Source organism: Hemitrygon akajei, chromosome 8 (assembly GCF_048418815.1).
Source record: "Hemitrygon akajei chromosome 8, sHemAka1.3, whole genome shotgun sequence".
NCBI lineage: Eukaryota > Metazoa > Chordata > Chondrichthyes > Myliobatiformes > Dasyatidae > Hemitrygon > Hemitrygon akajei.
In genome coordinates, this window is record NC_133131.1 from 136598637 (window position 1) to 136622491 (window position 23855).

Sequence of the window (23855 nt, forward strand, 5' to 3'; positions counted from 1 at the left end):
GTAGGACTTGGGGAATGATCCACCATAATGCTTTACAAGAGACCCAGGACTACTCCTCCTTAATCTCAAAATGTCCCAATACATAAGTATGCCCCACTCGCTTTTTACTTTCCTACAAATCATTCTCTTTAGTAAATATCGACACAAAATAATTTATTACCTCAGCCATTTACTCTGACTCCAAGTGCAAATGCCCTCCTTTCTCCTTGAGTGGACTTATCCTCTCCTTATATTTACCTTCTTTTTCCTTAATTCAGGAATAAGGGCCTTGGGATTATGCTCGATCTCACTCGCCAAGGCTCATGGCCCCTTTTGGCCTTCTTAATCGTCTGCTTGAGCACTTAACTGCTACCTTTATATTCTACAAGAGCCCAATCTGATTTCAGCTTCCTTTTCATTCCTGACTAAATTCAGGATTTCTCAGGTCAACCAGTTCCCTTACTTTAACATCCTTGCCCTTACCGGGATGTGCCAATCGGTCTTTATAGAACTTCATATGTCAGACGTGGACTTGTCCACTAGATTAAGTTCATTAATTCCATTTGCCCGTTTTATTTTTCTATCTCACTAAGGGCTTCAAGTTTAGTTGAGACTGGTTCAGTGAATGCATTTTCCACATTATGAGTATTAATAGATCTACTGAGAATTTCAACTCTTTTCTGTTTTGGTAGCATCAAGTTGTATGTACAAGATATTTTGTAAAAACGGTCATTCTTCTTACCATGTGGCATTCTCAGCAGAAGCTCAGGGGCCAAGTAATCTGGTGTTCCCAGAATTCTATCCCACTCTGCTGGAGCTGGACCTCTCCGCACACTTTTTGGAGTTCTATAAGGAGTTTGCATAATGGCAGGGAGTGGAGTCTGAATAGTTAAAAGGTGTAAGGAAAACAAACAAGGATCTTAATTATATGGAACACATCAATTACAAGAAAAAATAATCACAGTTATGAAATATTCTGGCACATTTTAACAAATTCAGGAACACTAACATTTTGAAATGAACAAAAAAAATGCTAATTCTAATCACGAGAAACTCTGCAGGTGCTGGAAATCCAAAGCAACACATACAAAATGCTGGAGGAACTCAGCAGGTCAGGCAGCATCAATGGAAATGAATAAGCAGTCAACATTGTGGGCCAATTCTTCAGGACTCAGGCTAATTCTAATACTCAGAACTGAAATATGGAGAGAAGAAAAAAGACAAACTGATTTCAGCCCTGCATGTAATAAACACAAGAATTTTCTTCAAGCCCAGAAATAGTATAGGTTAAGTAGACCAGAATTTTCAAATTCAAACCAAAAAGGACAATTGTGCATGTATTCAAATTGAATGCAAGTTTAGGATTGATGTCTATAGTTGTTCTTTTACATGAAGCATTAGGTCAGACGCGATTACCAGATTGTTACGTGTTTTGAGATTTTCCCCTGATAGCAAATCTGTAGTACAAATAAACTCCCCAAAAGTGGCTTGCCTTCATCAATCAGGGCATTTGAGTAGAAAACCTTGGTTAATCCACCTTTGAAGATTTGTGTGCTGATCTGGTTGCCACACTATAAAAAGAATGTTGAGGCTTTGGAGAGGATGCAGTAGAGGCACACCAGGCTGCTGCTTGGATTGGAGTGCTTTAGCTATATGAAGAGGTTGTATAAACTTGGATGCTTTCCCCCCCAATATCAGGAGGCTGAAAAATGACCCAATAGAATTATAAAATTATGAGTGGAATGGATTGTCAGAATACTTCCCAAGGTGGAAATACTAGGGCACACAGCTGTAAGGAGATGGGGAGAAAGTTTAAAGGAGATTTTAAAGGCAAGTTGGCAAGTACCTGGAACATGCTTCTAGGAGAGGTGGTAGAAGTAGGTATGATAGCAGTGCTTAAGAGGTAGTTATACAGACACGTGAACAGGCAGGGAATACGTAGATACATGTCGGTGGATGAGATTAGGTTGGCATCATGGTCAAAACAGACATGGTGAGACAAAATGCCTGTTCCTACATTGTACTGTTCTATGAAAATTAGACGCAGCAGTGTGTCACCACAGGACACATTACAAGAGGAGAAAGCCAGAGGTCAATGAGTCAGTCCTCATTAGAAGATTGGAGGTGGAGTGGGTCAGTAACTTTGAATTCCTTGGTATTTTCATATTAGAGGATCTGTCCTGGGACCAGCACAAAGAAAGCATGACAGCACCTTTACTTTCTTAGAAATCTGTGTAGATTCGGCATATTATCTAACTTTGTCAAACTTCTATAGATGCATATTGGAGAGTATCCTGACTGGTTGTATCACAGCCTGGTTTGGAAACACCAATGCCCAGAAATGGAAAAAGAAACTACAGAAAGTGATGGATACAGCCCAGTTCATTACAGACAAAGCCCTCCCCACCACTGAGAACATTTACAAAGGGTGCTGCAACAAGAAAGCAATATCCATCATCAGTGACCTTCACCATCCAGGCTATGGTCTTATTGCTACTACCATCAGGTAGGAGGTACAAGAGCCTTATATCCCACACCACCAGGTTCAGGAATGATTATTAGCCTACAATCATCAGGCCCTGAACCAATGTGGATAACCTCACTCACCTTAACTCTGAACCAATTTCACAACCTACTGACTCACTTTGAAGGACTCGAGTTCTCAAATTATTTATTTATTTTTCTTATTTGCAGAATTTGGCTTCTTTTGCACATTGGTTGTTTATCAGTCTTTATGTATAATTCTCAAATTCTTTTGTAAATGCCTGCAAGAAAATGAATCTCTAAGTAGATTATGACATATGTGTACTTTGGTAATAAATTTACTTTGACTTTGACCTGGCATATCAAATCATTTAATAAGGATATGGCTTATGTGACTTTAATCTCAATGCTACCTTCCCATTTATCCACAACATTTTCAATGAGTTCATCAAGAATCTATTGTTTAAATGTTCAGACACTACTTCCACTGCCGTTTGATTGAGAATTCCAAAGACTCATAAATTAAGATAAAATGGACTACACCTTGTGACCCCCAGTTCCAGCTTCTCCTTGAGAGTAAACACTCACTCTGACAAGACCCCATGCTCAATTTTTTTCAGTCACGTTCCTACTCACTCTACTACACACTAGCAGAGGTGAGCTAAGCCTGTCCAACAGGACAACATGCCATTTGGGAGATCATTCTGCTAAGCTTTTCTGGAACCATTTGCAATGCATTTACAACCTCCCATAAATAAGGACTCCGAAGTATACATAGCACTACATGTGTGAAGTCACCAGTGCCACAATAGGTTACTCAGCTCAGTAACAGGTTCTTTGATCCCAACTAGTCCATGTTGACTAACCTAATTGAGCTAGGCCCACTTGCCTGCATTTTACCCATATCCCTACAAATCTTTCTTTTCCATGTCTCTGTCTAAATGTAATAGTGCCTGCCTGTACCGCTTCCTCTGGCAGAATGTCATATACCCATCACCTCTGTATAGAAAACTTCATCTTAATGCCCCCTTTAATTTTTTCCACTCTCACTTTAAATACATGCCTTTTTATTTTTGACTTCTCCACCATCAACCTTGCCCTCACCTGCATCTCTTCCATTTCACACACATCTGCCCTCACCCCATCCTTCCACCACCCCACCAGGGATAGGGTGCCTCTTGCCGGCAGCTACCACCCCACCAGCCTCCAGTGTCCAGCAAATAATTCTCTTTAACTTCTGCCATCTCCAATGGGATCCCATCATCAAACACATCTTTCCCTTCCCCCACTTTCTGTAGGGATCACTCTCTGTGACTCCCTTGTCTATTTATCCTCCCCACTGATCTCCCTCCTGATACTTATCTTTGCAAGCAGGACAAGTGCTACACCTGCCCCTATACCTGCTCCCTCACTACCAGGGCCCTAAACAGTCCTTTCAGGTAAGGTGACACTTCAGCTGTGAGTCAGTTGGGGTTATTTACTGTGTTCAGTGCTCCCAGTGTGGCCTCCTGTATATCGGTGAGACCCAACATAAATTGGGAGACTGCTTCACCGAGCTCTGCCAGAAAAAGTGGGATCTCCTGGTGGCCACCCACTGCAATTCTACTTCCTATTCCCATTCTGACATGCCAGACCATGGCCTCCTCTACTGCCGCGATAAGGCCACACTCAAGTTGGAGGATCAACACCTTATATTCTGTCTGAGTAGCCTCCAACCTGATGGCATGAACATCAACTTCTGGTAATTGCCCCGCCCCCTCACCATTCTAGTTTCCCTCTCTCACCTCATCCCCTTAACAGCCCATCACCTCCCTTTGGTGGTCCTCCCTCTTCTCTTTCTTCCATCCTCTCCTATCGGATTTCCCTCTTTCACCTATCAGCGTCGCAGCTCTTTACTTCACCCCTTCCCTCTCCAGGTTTCACCCATCATCTACCACTTTGTACTTCTTCCCCACCCCCTTCCTCCCTCCTACTCACTCTAACATCTCATCTTTTTTATCCAGTCATGAAGAAGGGTCTAGGTCCAAAACATTGACTTTTTACTCTTTCCATAGATGCTGCCCGACCTGCTGAGTTCCTCCAGTATTTTGTGTGCGTTGCTTGGATTTCCAGCATCTGTAGAATTTCTCGTCTTTAGACTCCTCTATCCTGGGAAAGCCTTAACTATGCCCCTCATGATTGTAAATACTTCTACAAGGCTCCTTCAGGTCCAGGGCAGGAAAGGCCAGTCTAGTTCGTCTCTCCATATGAATCACGTCCTTCTCTCCCAGCAAATCCTTGTCAGCCTTATCTGTACCTTTACCACTTTAATAACACTCTTCTCCGAGCTAGGCAACCAGAATGCAAAAAGTACTCAGATGTGTCATGTACAGTTGTAACATCATTTCTCAACAGTTATACTCAATGCTCTGTTCTATCCTGGTTAAACTATCAAAATACAACACTTTGCACTTTTCTGACTTAAATTCCCATCTGCCTATTTCAGCCCACTTTCCCAGTCGATCTAGAACCTACTGTAATCTTGGATAACCTTCTTCACTCTCCACAATACCACTAATTTTGACAGTCACTGCACATTTACAAATCATGCCAACAGAATTCTTATCCAACCATTAATATAGATGATAAACAGGGAACCCAATATTAGTTCCAGCAAGCACACCATTGGTCACAGGTCTCCAATCTTTAAAACAACCCTCCTGTCTCCAGCCATTAAGCCAATATTAAGTCCATTCAGCTAGCCCACCCTATATAACTGAACCTATATCTCCCTACTCTTTTATTCAAAAACCTTATCAATAATATTCTGTTAGCTTTCCTAATTACGTACTAGCCTTTGTGAAGTATATTATAGAACACTTAAATTCCTCTGCATCTCAGAGCTCCGCAATCTTTTGCAATTTAGACAGTTTTAAAATTGTTTTTCCCACTACAGCATGGAAATTTTCAAGTTTCCCATATTATACTCCATTTACAGACAGACATACTTTATTGATCCCGAGGGAAATTGGGTTTTGTTACAGCCACGCCAACCAAGAATAGTTTAGAAATATAGCAATATAAAACCATAAATAATTAAATAATAATAAGTTAATCATGCCAAGTGGAAATAAGTCCAGGACCAGCCTATTGGCTCAGGGTGTCTGACACTCTGAGGGAGGAGTTGTAAAGTTTGATGGCCACAGGCAGGAATGACTTCCTATGACGCTCAGTGTTGCATCTCGGTGGAATGAGCTTCTGGCTGAACGTACTGCTGTACCTAACCAGTACATTATGTGTTGGATGGGAGACATTGTCCAAGATGGCATGCAACTTGGACAGCATCCTCTTTTCAGATACCACCATCAGAGAGTCCAGTTCCACCCCCATAACATCACTGGCCTTACGAATGAGTTTGTTGATTCTGTTGGTGTCTGCTACCCTCAGCCTGCTGCCCCAGCACACAACAGCAAACATGATAGCACTGGCCACCACAGCCTAATCTCTGGTCACACTTAAGCTATCTTATCTCTTTGAAGCCTTATGTCCTCTCCATAATTTACTTCCTAACCTATCTTTTTGCCATAAGCAGAGTATACTTTTGGTGCCTTCAGTCATTTCTATGAATTGTAGAAAGCTGGTGGAAAAGTCATTACAAGTGAAATTAGAACACACATCATCTTTCTTAACACACTTCAATCTAAAACTATAATGTTTATCCACAATCATCTACCCCCACCCCCAAACCAACGTCTTCACATCTACACAAAAAATACTACTTGCTGTGAATGTGGGGAAGCTCAGGAAAAAAAGCTGAGGAGTGTGCATGAGTGTACATGCTTTTAAATAGAAACTCTGTGCAACAGATCCAGATTGGAGAAAATTTTTCATGAAACAAGACCTTGAATGAGAAATAAAACCTCAGATATGGGAAATATTAAAAAAAAATAAATGCTGGAACAGCAACTAAGAAAAGAAAAGCAGACTTGATGACCTAGGTCAGAGCCTCTTCCATCTGCTTCTTCCTCAACAGGCCATCACTTGAAATAATCAAGTCCTCAGTTACTCTTCCATACTCCAGGAACTCCAATTATTGGTCCAGTGCGAGTTCTTTTACCATCAAAATCCCTTCATTGCTGGGGGAAGAGAATCTTAGAGCAGGAAGGTTATGCTGCAAAGTACAGGGTACAGGTGAAGCCACACCTGGAGTACTGCATGTAGTTCTATTCTCCTTACTTGAGACAAGACATACTGGTGTTGGAGACATTACAGAGGAAGTTCACCAGGTTGTTTCTGGAGATGAGGATGTCAGCTTCCGAGGAGGGATTGTATTGCCTGAGATTACACTTGCTTGAATTCAGCAGAATGAAAGGGGATCTTATAGGAATATCTAAAATTATTAAAGGGATGAACAAGACTGAGGCAGGAAAGTTGTTTTCACTGGTAGGTGAGAGTAGAACTAGTGGACATAGCCTCAAGAGTCAAGGGAATACATGTAGTGCTAAGATGAGGAGAAATTGCTTTTCCCCAGAGAGTAGTAAACCTGTGGAATTTGCTGCCAGGGAAGCAATAGAGGATTCCTCATTGTATATATTTAAGACACAGTTTTTGCATAAGGGTTATGGATAAATAGAGCTGTGTCCATGCCCAGATCAGCCACAAACTTGTTGAATCATGGAGTGGGCTCAACATGCCAGATGGCCTACCCCTACTCCTATTTCTTATGTAAAATCCAATCAAAAGGAGAGAAAAATGCAAACTGTATCATTTTGCTGCAATACCAAATTTTCCCACTAGATGGAGATTCTAAACTATGGAACAGTCCTACTAAACTATCTCACTAATAGAATTGCAAGATCACAGAAGCAGATTTGAGTTGCTGATCTTGTACCAATAGTTGAAGTATTATTACAGGAGGGGTTCAGCTGAGAATCACTTTTGAATGTATCGCTGCCGTGATATTTTTTGAATGTGTGGATACCAGATAAGAAAGAGGATCAGGCTCAACCATAATAATCAAATCCTTACCCCTACCACTCCCATGCGCTTAACTAGACTGCTGGCACTCCCTGTTAAACAATGTCTACTTAAGCACAGTGCCTGAAATGATGGTAGCTGTAGAAATAACAGTTTTGCAAGATGTCAATTCCTCAGAAGAGGGAAGAGTAAATCTAAAGGACAAGGCAAAAAGAGAGCTCAAATCTGAACAGGTTTTAAACACAACCCATAATTTCTTAGACATTTTACAATATTCCTCTGACAAAGGACACTAATGAAATCACAAAATTCTCATTTCACATTATATCAGACCTACTGAATAGTCATATTTAATAAATTGCCACTGATTATATTCTCCATGCACAAAGCCATTTCTCCAGTTAAACAGTTTCAACATGTGACATGTCCATTCACAAATAGCATTGTAAGTGTGAAAATTTCAATTTGTTTTTCTAAAATTGTTTTCCAGGAATGCAAAATTCCCCAATATGATAATGGGGATAAGTTGTGTTATAACATCCAAACATGAGAAATTGGAGGTAGCCACACGATAGCTTGCCCCATCATCCAATAAAATAAAAAAACAATCTGATCTTCGTCTCAGTTATATCCTGGCTGCATGCAGTGTAAATATCAGTACGGATTAAATATCTGTGTCTGTTCTGCAACTTCTAAGTAATTCAATACTGTTTTGCTATATAGAGTATGAGGTAGTCTGGAAGAAATTTTTAGTCACTTTACACAAATCACATCACAATTTTAACTAAAAATATATTTGTGGATCTGCATTTAATCCACCTCACTACAACCTCATCAATAAAGTTTTCCAGGTTCAATAAGCTATTTATTTGTGCAATACAAAAAGCTACCTGAAAAGATCCAGTTAGTTTGTACGATTGGATTCTTGGCAGAGGTGTCACAGCTTGTGGGTAACTCCCAGTGCAAAGGGATATATCCATTTTTTCTACAGACTCCATACTCATTCTGGATTTTACAGATAAATCACATTCATATATTGGACTACAATAACTTCGGAATATAACATTAGGCTTCTTTTGGTTTGAAGCCAGAGGTTTGACCAGGAATGAAGGGTAAAGATCAAAGCAGGTTTCTGCTGAGTGGCTGATGCACTTGTTATTGTCACCAACTGTACACTGACGCTTTGGTGCACTGTGAGGCAGTGTCTTATGCAGGAGGCAAGACTGGGGAGAACCATGGTCCTTAGCTGTGGCCCCTTCAAATGAAGAATCTTTTGTGCTTATATTTAATGGTTTCTCATTAAGTACTTCTGAGAAAGATTCATCTTGAGCAGAAGATGCTGAATACAAACTTAGATTTCTCTGTAGACTCTTATCATTGTCATCAATCTGAAAACTGCAATTAAGATCATCTTTACAATTCTCCTTTTCACATTGCTCATCTAGCTCAGTCATCAAGTTTTTGGCTAGGGAAGTGACAGATGCAATCTCAGATGTTCTTTCAAAGTTACTGCCATTCCCTTCAAAGCACTCATTATCCACAATGGGGCTTTTGCAGTTACGTATTCCAGAGTCTAATCCCAGTGCATCTATTTCCCTGGTTAAACCTGTGTGAGCAATTGGTTGGAATTCTGGGATCTCATATCCACGTTTATATTCTGAATTTGTCTTCTTTCTCCAGGTACCAACTGAAAATGGGCTATGATCCACCTGATCAAATGTCCTCTTTGACTTGTTTGGCTTATCACTGATTTCCTCGTGGAATTCATTCCCATAAAAGTCTTGAGAAGCAGTTGATGAAATATCCATCAAGCAGCCTTGGGGAGGCAAACTTTCAGATGGAACAGTCCCTTCCGATGTTGATTTGTGGCAAAGGCCTCGCCCAAAATTCACAGAGCTTTCCATTACTTCACTTCCCCAAGTAGGCGAAGAGCTGTAAGTACCAAGTCTGTTGGGTGAGGTTTTGATCATTTCAGCTGTGGGTGAGGTAACCTTTTCTTCTTCCTTTGCCACACTTTTATAAAGGCATTTTTTGACAACACCCTTTACTGCATTGTTAAGAGGAGTAGCCCGAATCTCTCCATCTAGCCTCCTTCCTGGACTCTTCTCATTTTCAACCAGAGAGACACTCATATCAAGACTGCCTTTATGATGGATAACATCCTTCCGAAATGAGCTACCTATAACAGATGTTCCATTATCTGTAATCACTCTCAAACCAGGCTCGCCAGCTTCTTTCCCCTGCAAAGATCACAACAAAATTAAAACTACACGATGGAAAACAGCTTATCAATCCACCTGCTTCAAATAACCAAACTAGTTACTTTTGACAATCAGAAACAGTTGTTTCTTGCCTCTCTTCTTACCCAATATACTCCAGGAGGAAATCTGCCTAATTTTAATTCCAGTTAATTCCGCCCACTCAGAGACTGACCCTATGGACTTTGCCTAGCGTGTCAGATTTCAGCAAAACTTTTCATAACTGCGTTCAAAACGTCCACTTACTTCATCATTAAGACTAATCCAGCAATAAATTACATTTAGTACACCCCTTGATTCCCCATGCTACCAAATTAACAATAACTTATTTGTAGAGCACTTTTCATACAGACGATATAGTTCAAAGTGGCTTACAATCAGATAAAGTAAAAACATGAAGATAAAAAGATGTTACTTAAAAACAAGGTTAAATAAATAAGTTTAAGCTGGTGATAATTCATGTTTGAATTATCATTCACCACCTTCTGTCCTCATCCCAAATATCTTGCCCTAGTTTCTTCCCAACTGTCCTCATCCTCTCTCAACTCGTTCTCCACAGCACCCACCTTCTGTTCTCTTTGCCCTGCTTTCACTACAAAGCTGGCCAACCATCTCTCCTTTATAAACTCCAACTTACTTTTTGTCCTTTAACTTCCTGAATGTATGTACACACCTAAATTAGTGACTAAATTAATCGAATATTTTTGATTGAATTTGTCCTATTAGATTTAAGCTACTAAAAACATCCATGTGATTATTGTAAAGATAATCTTTTCTAGCTTATCTGCAGCCTTTGACATTGTTGATTACATCAATTTCTCCAATAGATCTCTATAACTCAGATGTGTGGGACCAGACTTCCTTTGTTTCATTCTTATCCATCTAAATGATAGTCAAAAAATGCCTTCTCTTCCCATACTCTTGCCTAAAATCCTATCACAAACCCACCTTGCTTCTCATCTGCGGGCTGTTGCCCAGGGACATCATTGAAAATGACATGCAACAAAGACACCCGCATAGTTATGCCACTAACTTGTCCTCTCCACGCTATTCAAATGATAAAGCTGGTTGCTACAACATTCAGTAATGGATTAGGATAAATTTGCAACTAAATGTTAGAAACACCAAAGCCATTACCTTCACTTCCCATCAATTCTTTAGTCATGAATCAATTCAAATTCATTTTTGAAATATCACTTTTCAGTTAATTCAATGAATCTTGCATAGCATATAAGAAAATATTGAAAGTTATTGACAGAATTGAAAAAAGACAAGCCTGGAGTTCTTTCTCCCACAGTGGACTCTTTAAACATCCTGACTCTGTGCTGGAGGGAAACAGGCGTGATTGACTGCTGGTACTGGATGCTCCAACCTTTGTATTTAACTGTGCAAAGTCTGGAGTCAGGTATTTTACTGGCAAGCATGGACTGCACGATGAGCTATCGGCACCTGAAGAAGGAAAATACTCAATTAATCTTTGCATCAAGACCATATCAAAGTGAATTTGAAAATGAGAAGCTATAGGATTAAGTTAAAAAAAACATGCAGAACTGGTTACCAGCAAAAATAAAATATGATGATGGAAAAGAATATTAGCAGCACACAGTTCCTCATTTAACTTGTATTTGTAAATACCAATTCTAACCTTCATTTGGCTGGCTACCCCAAAATCAGGCATTTTCCTTGTCTAAAGTTCATTGCTACCATTCAGCCTCAAATTTTCTTAAGACCATGGGAGCAGAATTAGGCTAATCTGCCCCTTGAGTTTGCTCTGCCATTCCATCATGGCTGATCTTGGATCCCACTTAACCCCATACACCTGCCTTCTCACCATTCCTGTAAGACCACAAGACATGGGAGTAGAATTATGCCATTAAGTACAATGCCTGCTCCTGAGCTAAAGACTTACAGTTACTATCTGATCAGGAAACATTGACATCAAACTTCAAAAAAGCATTTTGTGAAATCAAATAACACTTATTGTTTTATTGTAAACATGCTAATGCCTATTAATATCCATTTATTTTGTCAATCAGACCTTTAATTGCAAGCCCTTTTTTACATCCTTCAGCACTCTGTGGCAGAGGAGAACAAAGTAATCCAAGGGAAACACTGGCATTGCTACACACCATGGGGCTCATCAGTGATGATGCATCTTTGGTCTTTCCTTCCGCTGGTGTGTTCTAAATAGAAAGTCAGAAACATGAGCATTTAACAAGTACAAAGGAAAACGGGTTAAACATTAAATACTTCAAAATAATCAATATGAAATAATGCATAAGCAACATTCATTAAAAAAGTGATTTTAAAATATTAGTTTTTGTAAAAGGACAGAGCATTTCTAAATTTTGTTGTCAATTGTTAATAGGGAATTCATAGGTTCTTGAGCAAAAACCTGATTCTGAAAGTGATTCTTATGTTCTCTTTTCAATTGTATTAACCTCCAGTAAAAACTGTGTGATAAGAGATACAGATTTAACCTGCGTCTGAACCATCATTCAAGGGTTTCTCATCCTGAAATCTTATAATGATCATCTGTTGGTTAGTTGATTAATTGCGAGTGCTTCTATTGGGTAATTTCTTTTGGTTGCTCTCTGCATGATCATATGAAAAAAGCGAGCTAACATTGTAGAAAAGACAACCAAAATATTTCTGGCTTTTTCTTTCTATTTTTTTTTAGAAAATACTTATTACACTGGATAATAATTAAAACAAGCAATGGAAATACTGAGCAGATTAGGCAGCATCTACATGAGAGGAAGTTAAACGTTTCATGTCCATAACCTGTCAACAAAGTGAGCCAATGTCAATAGTCACCAGTTAAAATATTGTTTCCCCCCTCCCAGATGCTGACTGACTCATTGAGTCAGTCAATTTTTGTTCTATTTCAGCATTTGAAGTTGTTTGCATTTGGAAAATGGATCATGACTGAAGCATGGCAGATGTAGAAAGTTTGTTCTTTTAATTGAAAATCTCTTGCTATGTTTTACTTGGAGGAAATTTGGAGAAATTTGTAAAATTTCATATTTAATAGGTCAAATCAAGAACTGTTACAGCACTGCAGGCTGCCATTTGGCAACAGAATCTGCATGTGCACATCTTGGTGTATTGTTAACCTCACAAAGTCACCCACAAAACTGTGTGAACTGTACTAGAGTTCTCTAAGAATAGAAAACACTATCAAAGCTTGCAGCAGGATCTAGACCAGCTGGAAAAGTGGGCTGAGAAATGGCTGCTGAAATTTAATACAGACAAGTGTGAGGTGTTGAACTTAGAAAGGACCAATCAGGGTAGGTCTTACACAGTGAGCGGTAGGGCACTGAGGAGTACAGTAGAACAAAAGGATCTGGGAATACAAGTCCACAACTCATTGAAAGTGCTGGCACAGGTAGATAGGAACATTAGAAAGCTTTTGGCACACTGGCCTTCATTGATCAAAGTATTGAGTACAGGAATTGGGATGTTATGTTGAAGTTGTACAAGACATTGGTAAAGCCTAATTTAGACTATAGTGTGCAGTTTTGGACATCTACATACAGGAAAGATGGAAATAAGATTAAAAGAGTACAGAGAAAATTTACAAGGATGTTGCTGGGACTGGAGGACCCGAGTAATAAGGTAAGATTGATTAGATTAGCACTTTATTGTCAAAACCATGGAAGTTTGAGGAGATTAATAGGGGTTTCAATCTAAATGCAAGCAAGCTTTTTTCTCCACTGAGATTGGGTGAGACTACAACTGGAGCTCATGAGTTATGGGTGAAAGGTGAAATGTTTAAGGGGAACAAGAGGGGAAACTTCTTCACTCAGAAGGTGGCAAGAATGTGGAACAAGATGCCAGCACAATTGCTGGATGTGATTTTGATTTCAATGTTTAAGAGAAGTTTGGATAGGTACATGGATGGTAGGTGTATGGAGGGCTATGGTCCGGTGCAGAATGTTGGGAATAGGCAATTTAAATAGGTTGGTACAAAGAGCCCATTTCTGTGCTGTAGTTTTCTATCACTAATAGCCTGATAAAATAGTACAGAATCATACTATATAGTTAATGAGCCAGACACCTCTATCATCCCATAATTTTGACTACTTTTTGTCCCACCATAAGGAACCTCCAGAGGTGCTAGAACAGGTAGATGACATGGGACTAGTTACAAGCTGCTCTCTGTAGATCTACATATCACAGTGATATCCAAGTAAAGTGGCTTTGAGAGTTCTCATTGCACCAGATCAAACACAGGCTGATAAACAATCTCCTGATAACCACCTATGATCTTTGTCAGCTTATGGGCCAATAATCTTTCACACTTAACAATAAAGCTGGCTGGCAGTGTAGTGGCATCTGCACCAGACCTCAAGGTGAGTGGTCCCGGGTTAGAATCCGGCTGGCTTTTTGCATGCTTTACATCCGTGCTGGGCTGAGCGTCAAGCTAGCCACTTGTCCTCGTAAAAAAAGATGAAAATGCTAAAGAAACGGCAAGGTTGCTGCCCGATGAGCCACAAGGAATAGCAATAAACAATAACTGGCAGGCTCGGTGAGAACAAGTGCACAAATTGTACCCGGGATAGGGGAAATTCAAAGCCCATCACTAAGAGTTACTTAGTTCCATCTCCTCTGGTAAAGCTGGTAGAGTAATGAAAAGCACAGAGACACAGGAAACTGCAGGTGCTAGCATCTGGAGCAATGTACAAAACACTGGAGCAACTTAGCAGGTCAGCCAGCATCTATACAGTGAAATGGACAGTTGACATTGTAGGTCGAGACCCCTCAGATGGACCAAAAGGTACAGGGGAGTTTGTCAGTATTAAAAGTTGGAGAAATGGTATACTCCACCACACTTCCTGAAGTCAAATGACCAACCCTTTTGTTTTGCTAATATTGAAAAAAGGTTTTGGTCTTGATATCAAGCCACTTGGTTCTGATTCTCCTTCCTGTAATGTGGCTCATCTTTGTTTGAGATCCTGCCATTATGGTGGTGTCTTCTGAGAACTTGTGAATGGACTAAGAGCAGAGCTTGGCCACACAGTCATAATGTTAGCACTATTTGCAAGTCCTCAGATAATGAAGCAGTCTACAGGCAAATGCAGCAAGGCCCAGACAATATTCAGACATGGTCTGATGAGTGTCAAGTGCCACATAAACTAGCCAATGACAATATCTAAAATCCAGTTTTCATCCCCAAACTTTCAATGGCATTACTGAATTCCTTCCTCACTCTAAATATTGTAGGTATTAGCATTGATCAATAACCGAACTGGAGCCTGTGGCAAATTACTCACACTGGTAACACTTCAAAGCTTGTCCAGGATCTACAGGGCTCAAGTCAGGAACGTGATGCAGTTCTCCACTCGCCTGAATGAGTACAGCTTCACCAACACAAGATCGACAGTATACCAGACATAGTAGCCCACTTGATAGGCAATCTGTGGACAGCCATTCACTTACTACACCAACAATGCACAGAAGCAGCTATTTATAAGAGCTATAGGATATCTTGCAGCAACTCACCAAGACTCTTAAGACAGCACCTTCTAAACCCAAGATTTGAAGCTCTACCAGCCAGGAGAAGGGCAGCAAAAACCCACATCTGGAAGTTGCCCTTCAAGCCACACTTCACTCTAACTTCAGTCTCAGTACCTCGCTGTTGCGAGCAGTTTTGGATCCTTTAGCCAAGAAAGAATGTGCTGTCATTGGAGAGGGTCCAGAGAAGGTTCCCAAGAATCTCAGGAATGAAATGAAATATGAGAAGTGTCTGATGGCTCCAAGCCTGTACTTGCTGGAGTTTAGAAGGATGAGGGGGGAATCTCATTGAAATCTATCAAATATTGAAAGGCCTAGAATGAGTGGATGTAGAGAGGATGTTACCTATAACGGTGGTGTCTAAGAGGGCACAGCCTTAGAATAAAGGGATGTTCATTTGAAACAAGTCCCGCTTGATGGCTCAATAATGTCAGCGCCAGACTCCAAAGCGAAGGTTCCCGAGTCTGAATCCAAGTCGGGTTGAGCGTCAAGCTAGCAACTTGGCCTCGTAAAAACAAGAATAGTTTGTTACAGAAACACCATCAAAAGACGGTACCCTGATAAATCCACTGCCGAGTTAAGGGCTATTCTTCTTCAATTGAAACAAAGATGAGGAGGAATTTCTTTAGCCAAACTGAGGTGAATCTATGGAATTCATTGCCATTGATGGCTATGAAGGTCGTCATTGGGTATGCAGTATTTAAAGCAGAGCATAATAGATTCTTGATTAGTAAAGGTGTCAAAGGTTATGGGTAGAAAGCAGGAGAACGGGGTTGAGAGGGATAATAAATCAGCCAATGGAACGGTGAAGCAGAATCGACGGACCGAATGGCCTAATTCTGCTGACATGTCTTATGGTCTGTGCAAATGTAGCTCGATCAGCAAGGTGCACTATAAGCCAGTGTGCTTAGCCCCCTCTGCTCTACTCGTATTATACCCAAGAGCAGCTCCAATGCGATAATTAAGTTTGTTGTGGCTATGTGCCATTGGATTTCATACCAGCTGGTCCCTCCCCTTGGTGTTGCTCTCCGGTACTCACTCAGCTGAAGAACAAGTTGGACCAGAAAAACTCAGGGACTTCGGCTATATTCTTTTTTTTCCCCTCTTTGTAACTATGATTTTTTTCTGAAATCATAACCTTCTGTGCTATGTTCTGTGTGCAGTGTGCTGTTGGTAATGTGTTTTGCACCTTGGCCCCGGAGGAATAATGTTTTGTTTTGTTATACACATGTATGGCTGGATGATAATTAAACATGAAACCTGAACTTGAACTTGTCACCACTGTAGGTTGAATCAAAGGAAGTGACGAATTGGCATACAAGAGGGAAAAGTTTAGTTGGATAGAGCCACAGCAACCTCTCATTCAACATCAGTAAAACTAAAGAGCTGATTGTCAACTACAGGACGAAGAAGCCAGAGGTCCATGAGCAATCAGATTGCCCCATTAGGCAATCAGCAACTTTAAATTCCTTGGCGTTGTATCAGAGAATCTGTCCTGGGGCCAGCACAGAAATGTCATCACAAAGACAGCACTGCTACTTTCTTAGAAGTTTGAGCTGATTCAACACATCCATCTAAAACTTTGACAAGCTTCTATAGATGCACAGTGAAGAGTATCCTGACTGGTTGCATGGGAACGTTAATATCCAGGAATGGAAAATTCTACAAAGTGTGGTGGACACAGTTCAGTCTATCGGAGGTAAAGCCCTCCCCACCGTTGAATACATTTACAAGCAGTACTGCTGCAAGAAAGCAGTACCCACCATCCAGGCCACGCTCTCTTCTTACTACTACCATCAGGCAAGAAGTACAGGAGCTTTAGGTCCCACAACACCAGGTTCAGAATCAGTTATTACCCAAATCAGGCTCCTGAACCAATATGGATAACTTCACCCACCTCAACTCAACTAAGAGGATGTTGTCCAAGTTGCATGCCATCTTGGACAATGTCTCCCATCCACTCCATAATGTACTGGTTAGGCACAGGAGTACATTCAGCCAGGGACTCATTCCACCGAGATGCAACACTGAGCGTCATAGGAAGTCATTCCTGCCTGTGGCCTTCAAACTTTACAACTCCTCCCTCAGAGTGTCAGACACCCTGAGCCAATAGGCTGGTACTGGACTTATTTCCACTTGGCATAAGTTACTTATTATTTAATTATTTATGGTTTTATATTGCTATATTTCTACATTATTCTTGGTTGGTGCAACTGTAACGAAACCCAATTTCCCTCGGGATCAATAAAGAATGTCTGTCTGTCTGTAATTGCACAATCTCCAGACTCATTTTCAAGCACTCTACAACTAATGATCTTGGTATAATTTTTTTTCTTATTTGCATAATTTGTCTTCTTTTGCACATGGACTGATTGTCAGTCGTTGTTATGTACAGCTTTTCATAAGTTGTATCATACTTGATTTTCCTGTAAGTGCCTGCAAGACAATGAATCGAGCTGACGCATTATGCATATCTAATAAATTTACTTTGACTTTGGACTTCACTTGGAAATTCATCTCCATTCCTGTACGGTAGCTAGTTCAAAATCGGAGTACTCTCTTCAAAACAGCATTGTGGGCATATGCACACCTCAGTAGCTGTAGAGATTCAAGATGGCAGCTCAGCACCACCTTAAGGGCAACTAGGGATAGGCCATTAAACAATGGTTCAGCCTGCAAACCCCACATCCCTTGAAGGAAAATCAAAAAAAAAGAATGTTTGGAAAATAGGCATGCAAACCACACATATCGTATAGAACTGGGGTTCCCAACCTTTTTTATGCCATGGACCCCTAACCATTAACCGAGGTTGGGAACCCTAATCTAAAATGTCACATTAAAATACAGCATATGCATCACATTATCATTTCTGTATTAAAAAAATGACAATTAACACTTACAAAGCCCAGAGAACTAATGAGAGATAAGATCTGGCCTGGAGTACGGTAGTAGTCTAGTTTTGGATTTATCATGGAAGGTGTGTTCAGAATATCCATCATGTTTATTTCTTGAAACAAAAACAGAGTTGGAAAACATGAAATGACCAATTTGGCCCTGATCTGAACATCATAATTTCATTTTAAGTTTATATAAAATCAGAAACTCCAGCACTTCAGTTCCACTTAGTGCACAAGAAAATAGATAATGTATATCATTATGTAAAACTCACAGCAATCAATTTTATTCTTACCTCTGTTCAAAGTAACCCTGGAGAGACCAAAGTCCGTTAATTTGATGTGCCCCTTGTTGGAAATTAACATGTTGTCTGGTTTCAGATCTCTAAAAAAAAAGCAGAAGATCAGATTAAATTGCACTTTAAGAATGTCCCAAATATGCCCTGTTATAATCTCTCAATAGGACTACTTATGTCACACACAAAACAACAAAGATGCGATTACTCGGATATGACTATTATATAAAATGCCAGAGTAACAAGAATATCACGGAGCAAATTAGAAAGAAATTTTTTTAAGGGAATTAGCAAGATGCACAAGAAAGATGGATTAGTTCAAATCAAATTGTGTCTAATTAACTTGATAGTTTTTGTTGAAGGAACAGAGGGTCAATAATGAAATAGATGACATATTATGGACACTTCGAAGGCATTTGACAAAGTGCAACATAATAGTCACCTTCTAGACTAAAGGGAGTACAGTAATAGAGGATTGTACCATCATGGCCAAGTGAGAGAACACAGAGTACAAAAGAAATATTACTTTTCAAACTAGAGGAAAGTATACAACAGAGTTCCCCAGGTTTAGGTACAAGGACATCTGCATCTCTTAATATATGATAAAGATTTGGCATCCAAAACACAGACCAATGGGGAACACAGTACTACTTCCTCTAGTATTAAATGTATCATTAACATCTATCACAATAGTAGCAGTGTGATATTTAGCTGAATGAACTGCTGTTAACTATGTTATATGTGGAGCTGGCAGGCAGCAACTCTGACAAAAACATGTCCAGAGCAACAGTACATGATGTTATATAAATCTGATGTTCTCCACCAACAGATATGTCAGTTTGAGAATGGGGAGATGAATTAAAATGGCTAGCAAGTGGGAGCTCCAGTCATGGTAGAAGGGATAGTAGATGCTCAGTGAAGTGGTCATCAAGTTTACGCCTGATCTCACAAACTATGACTCATGCAATACTGGACATTATAAAGCTTGCTAAAAAAGTCAGTGGAATTATCAAAAATGTGGCAATTTTTGGTTATCAAAAATGACTATTTTTGGAAAAAGTCAGCAAGGGCCACTGTTATTAAAGTTGACATAACCCCAGATATGGAACAGTTTGCGCCTCATTACTCAAATGCTCCTTAGTCAATAAGGCAACTCCTTTTCACAGGAAAGTCATAAACCCAAAGAGCTTTCAGAGTCTTCATTGATAATGGAGGAGGGTTATAAAGTAATTCTTTTCTAAGGATGGTCACAGAAAGTTCACACCAAGGGCAGTGATTCCAAACGAAGGCATGAGATTTTGTGAGTAAAGTACAATCTTGAGAGATCAGCAAAGCTCTGCAATCATGGAGGATTGTCAGGTGAGGTGGAAATGAAAACAACTGGGTTGAGGGATGTACAAAAGGTACTGTTACGAAGGATGAACAGCTCTGATGGGCAGAAGGGTGCAAGGTTGCCCATGACCCCTCCCCTGGGAGAATTACAAACCGTTACTGTTACCAGGCTGCTAATGAGAGAGAAAGAGATGGAACAAAACATACTGGGACTGGAACATTTGCTTCAGACAAGGGTGAGATAACACCGGGAGAAAGAGACCATATTATGACTCCTGTAAGACTCACGGCTCCGGAGAGGGCTGTTTACTTGGTACTATTCTGTTCATTAAAATTCCTCAGTGGACAGCCGGAGTGGGCTGGTTTGATGGGCTAAGCCATTCAAAACTGATTGACACCTGAGACCCCGTGAGTAGGGATAAAAGTGAGGTCTGGGGAGACACCCCTCAGACACACCAGGCAACGCACCAAGAGACACACTAGTGAGCACTGCTTAAGTGTTGGAACCCACGAGAAAGTGTGGGGATATCAGAGACCGAATGAAGGATCGGTCAATTTTAACTCACAGTGTTTATAGCGAGGCCGGTGGGGGCTTGTGTGTGTGTCCACCCTTGCCTGGGTGACGAGTCCACCATAGAAGAACAGTCTAGCTAAAGGACAGAGGGGTCATACCTGAATGGCCACAACAACACATCGACGGATCAAGATCGTAAAGGAAGGTTTGACTGGCTGTCACTGTTTGATCTCTCTCTCTCTCTCTCTCCACAACAATTACAACACATCGACCAACAACTACCTCAACCTGTATGAACTGAACTTTATACTCACATATGACAATTCATTATTCCTTAGACAACGATAGAGCTTGTTTATTATTATTATTATACCCACACTTTTAGGTTTAGTATTGCTAACGTGAATTATCTATATATTGGCATTGTTGATATTGATTTGTATATTTTTACTAATAAACACTGTTTTGAAAATAGTACCAGACTCCAACGGACACTTCTATTTTTGCTGGTAAGAAACCCAGTTACGGCGTACGTAACAGTACCTTGCAAAGTAATTCAGGATAGGGCTTTGGCAGAGATTTAATCAGGAGACAGTGGAGCCATTAAGATGAATACTGAAAAAAAATACTGTCAGAAGATGATATCAAAATATTAAGTGATCAGGACTTTGCCTCCATATGGGTGATTTAGACAGGTAAATGGTACAAAGCATTGGCAAATGTTAATGATGAACATAATATTACCATCCAACAATCATGGAAAAATGATGAATATTTAAGAGACTCTTTGATAAAGCACACGGATGAAAGAAAAATGAAGGTCTATGTGGGAGGGAAGGGCTAGAATAACCTTGGAGTATGTTACAAGGCTGGCACAACTTTGTGGGCCAAAGGGCCTGTACTGCACTGTTCGACATTCTAACATTCAGCAATTCAGATGGAAGTTCTACATTTGGTCTTAAAAATGTCCACGTTAGGAATAGGAAAGAGTGAAACATCTGAATTTTTAGCTAATTGCCAATACCGATTTCTGTTACAGCAAAAAAGAACACCTTTGGATTAGCACCTCAAAGGATTAGAGAAAACTTTTGAGTTCAATTCAATTCAAGTTTAGTGGTCATTAAACCACACATGAATGCTCATGAATATAGCCAAGCGAGACTGCATTTCTTCAGGGCTAATGTGAAAAATATAGTACAAACAGTCACACAGAGCACATACAAGACAGTAAGCACATAAAGGTATCAGTAAGATACAGCCACATAATAAAAAAGTCCAAACTCGAGCCACAATAGATCTTGTCTTTTGCCAAATGAACACTGGGGGGCAGCACCAGCTCCAGCCTGGATGCTGTGTTACAGCACCTATTGTGGAGCACACTGGCTCTGATGCCTCTCAGCTGGCGGTTGTAAACAGGCGAGATCACAGCTTGAGGCCTAGACCTCACCTATACAAGACAGCAAGCACATTTGGATACGAATAAAATGCAACTACACAAAATATACAGTGGCTATAAGAAGTATTTATCCCCTCCACCCCCCGGAAGTTTTCATGTTTTACAACATTGAATCACAGTGGACTTAAGTTGGCTTTTTTTTTTTAAAAACAGTGATCAACAGAATAGACTCCTCTGTGTCAAAGTGATAACAAATTTCTGCAAAATAATTGACTGCATAATTACTCACCTCCTTCAAGTCAGTATTTAGTAGATGCACCTTTGGCAGCAATTACAGCCTTGAGTCTGTGTGGATACATCTCTATCAGCTTTGCACATTTGGACACAGCAATTTCCCCCCATTCTTCTTTAGAAAACTGCTCAAGCTCTGTCAGATTGCATGGGGTCTGTGAGTGAACAGCCCTTTTCAAGTCCAGCCACAAATTCTCAATTGGATTGAGGTCTGAACTCTGACTTGGTCAAGCCAGGACATTAACTTTGTTGTTTTTAAGCTATTACTGTGTAGCTTCGGCTTTATGCTTGGGGTCACTCTCCTTTTGGAAAACAAATCTTCTCCCAAGTCACAGTTCTCTTGCAGACTGCATCAGGTTTTCCTCCAGAGTTCCCCTGTATTTTGCTGCATTCATTTTACCCCCTACCTTTGCAAGCCTTCCAGGGTTTGCTACAGTGAAGCTTCCCCACAGCATGATGCAGCCATCACCATGCTTCACAGTAGGGATGGTGCTTTTGATGATGTGCTGTATTTGGCTTAATTTTGGTTTCATCAGATCATAGAACCTTTTTCTAGCTGACTTCAGAGTCTTCCACATGCCTTCTAGAAACTCTAGCTGAGATTTCATCCTAGTCCCCCCCCCCCCCCCCCCCCCGCCGAACAGGGGCTCTCTATTTGCTACCCCATAAAGCTGCAACTGGTGAACCACCCAGTCTCTCCCATCTCAGCCACTGAAGCTTGAAACTCCTCCAGAGTTGTCATAGGTCTCTTGGTGGCCTCACTCACTAGTTCCCTTCTTACATGGTCTCTCAGTTTTTGAGTTTGGCCTGCTCTAGGCAGATTTGTAGCTGTGCCATATTCTTTCCATTTCATGATGATTGACTTAACTGTACTCCAAAGGATATTCAGTGACTTGGAAATTTTCTTGTATCCATCTCCTGACTTGTGCTTTTCAATAACATTGTCACAGAGTTGCTTGGAGTGTTCTTTTGACTTCACGGTATAGTTTTTAACCAGGATATTGAATCATCTGCAGTTGGACCTTGCAGATACAGGTGTATATTTACTACAATCAATTGAAACTGCTTGATTGCACACAGGTTTATATATAGCTAGGACACCTTAGCTAATCAAGTGACTTCTAAAACTAATTGGCTGCACCAGTGATGATTTGGTGTGTCATATTAAAGGGCATGAATACTTATGCAATCAATTATTTTGTGTTTTATATTTGTAATTCATTTAGATCACTTTGTAGAGATCTGTTTGCAGTTTGACATGAGTCTTTTCTGTTGATTAGTGTCAAAAAAGTCAAATTACTGTGATTCAATGTTGTAAAACAATAAAACATGAAAACTTCCAAGGGAGGTGAATACTTTTTTGAATAGGTACTGTATTATTATTAATACCCACCAATTGGGCTCAGACCTGATTGAGTTTAACTGATTTTTTTTCAATCTGTGAACCATACAGAAATGCAACATGCATATCAGTCCCTTAAGAAGAATTGAAAAATGGTTGAAGAAATTCAACACACATATTTTGCAAATTTCAGTTCAGTCTTACAGTACCTGTGAATAATTCCATGTCTGTGTAAATAATCCAATGCTACAGCAACCTCAGAGATGTACGTTACAGCCATGTCTTCATCAAAATAGCCATAAATGTGAAGTAGAGATTTGACATCCCCACCTATGAGATACTCCATGACCTAGAGAAAAGAAGTTTGATGTTTTTTTGTTTTGCTTGCCTAAAAAGGTTGTATTTTGCAGCAAATGTTGTAAATACTTAACATAAGGTGACCATATGTATAAATTCATGCAGATATCTTCAAAGAATTTTAAGTTGGCACATCAGGCAGCCAACACTGGAATTTTCCCTACTAGACTATTCCAACAAAATATATATGCAGCTAGATTAAGTCTGCACTATCCTGCAATTTTCCAACTCTGTGTACT

At 40.1% G+C, this 23855-nt stretch overlaps 1 protein-coding gene across 1 annotated transcript in view; it reads right to left on the minus strand.

Annotated features, from left to right (window-relative positions):
- mastl (microtubule associated serine/threonine kinase-like) overlaps positions 1-23855 on the minus strand; it is a 52070-nt gene that overhangs the window by 22215 nt on the left and 6000 nt on the right. Inside the window, exons 3-9 of the mRNA XM_073054702.1 lie at positions 23469-23608; positions 18385-18473; positions 18095-18201; positions 11716-11860; positions 10954-11126; positions 8310-9659; positions 722-860 (exon numbers count right to left, since the gene is read on the minus strand). Of these exons, the coding sequence (XP_072910803.1) occupies positions 722-860; positions 8310-9659; positions 10954-11126; positions 11716-11860; positions 18095-18201; positions 18385-18473; positions 23469-23608 (2143 nt within the window). The remainder of the gene's footprint in view (positions 1-721; positions 861-8309; positions 9660-10953; positions 11127-11715; positions 11861-18094; positions 18202-18384; positions 18474-23468; positions 23609-23855) is intronic.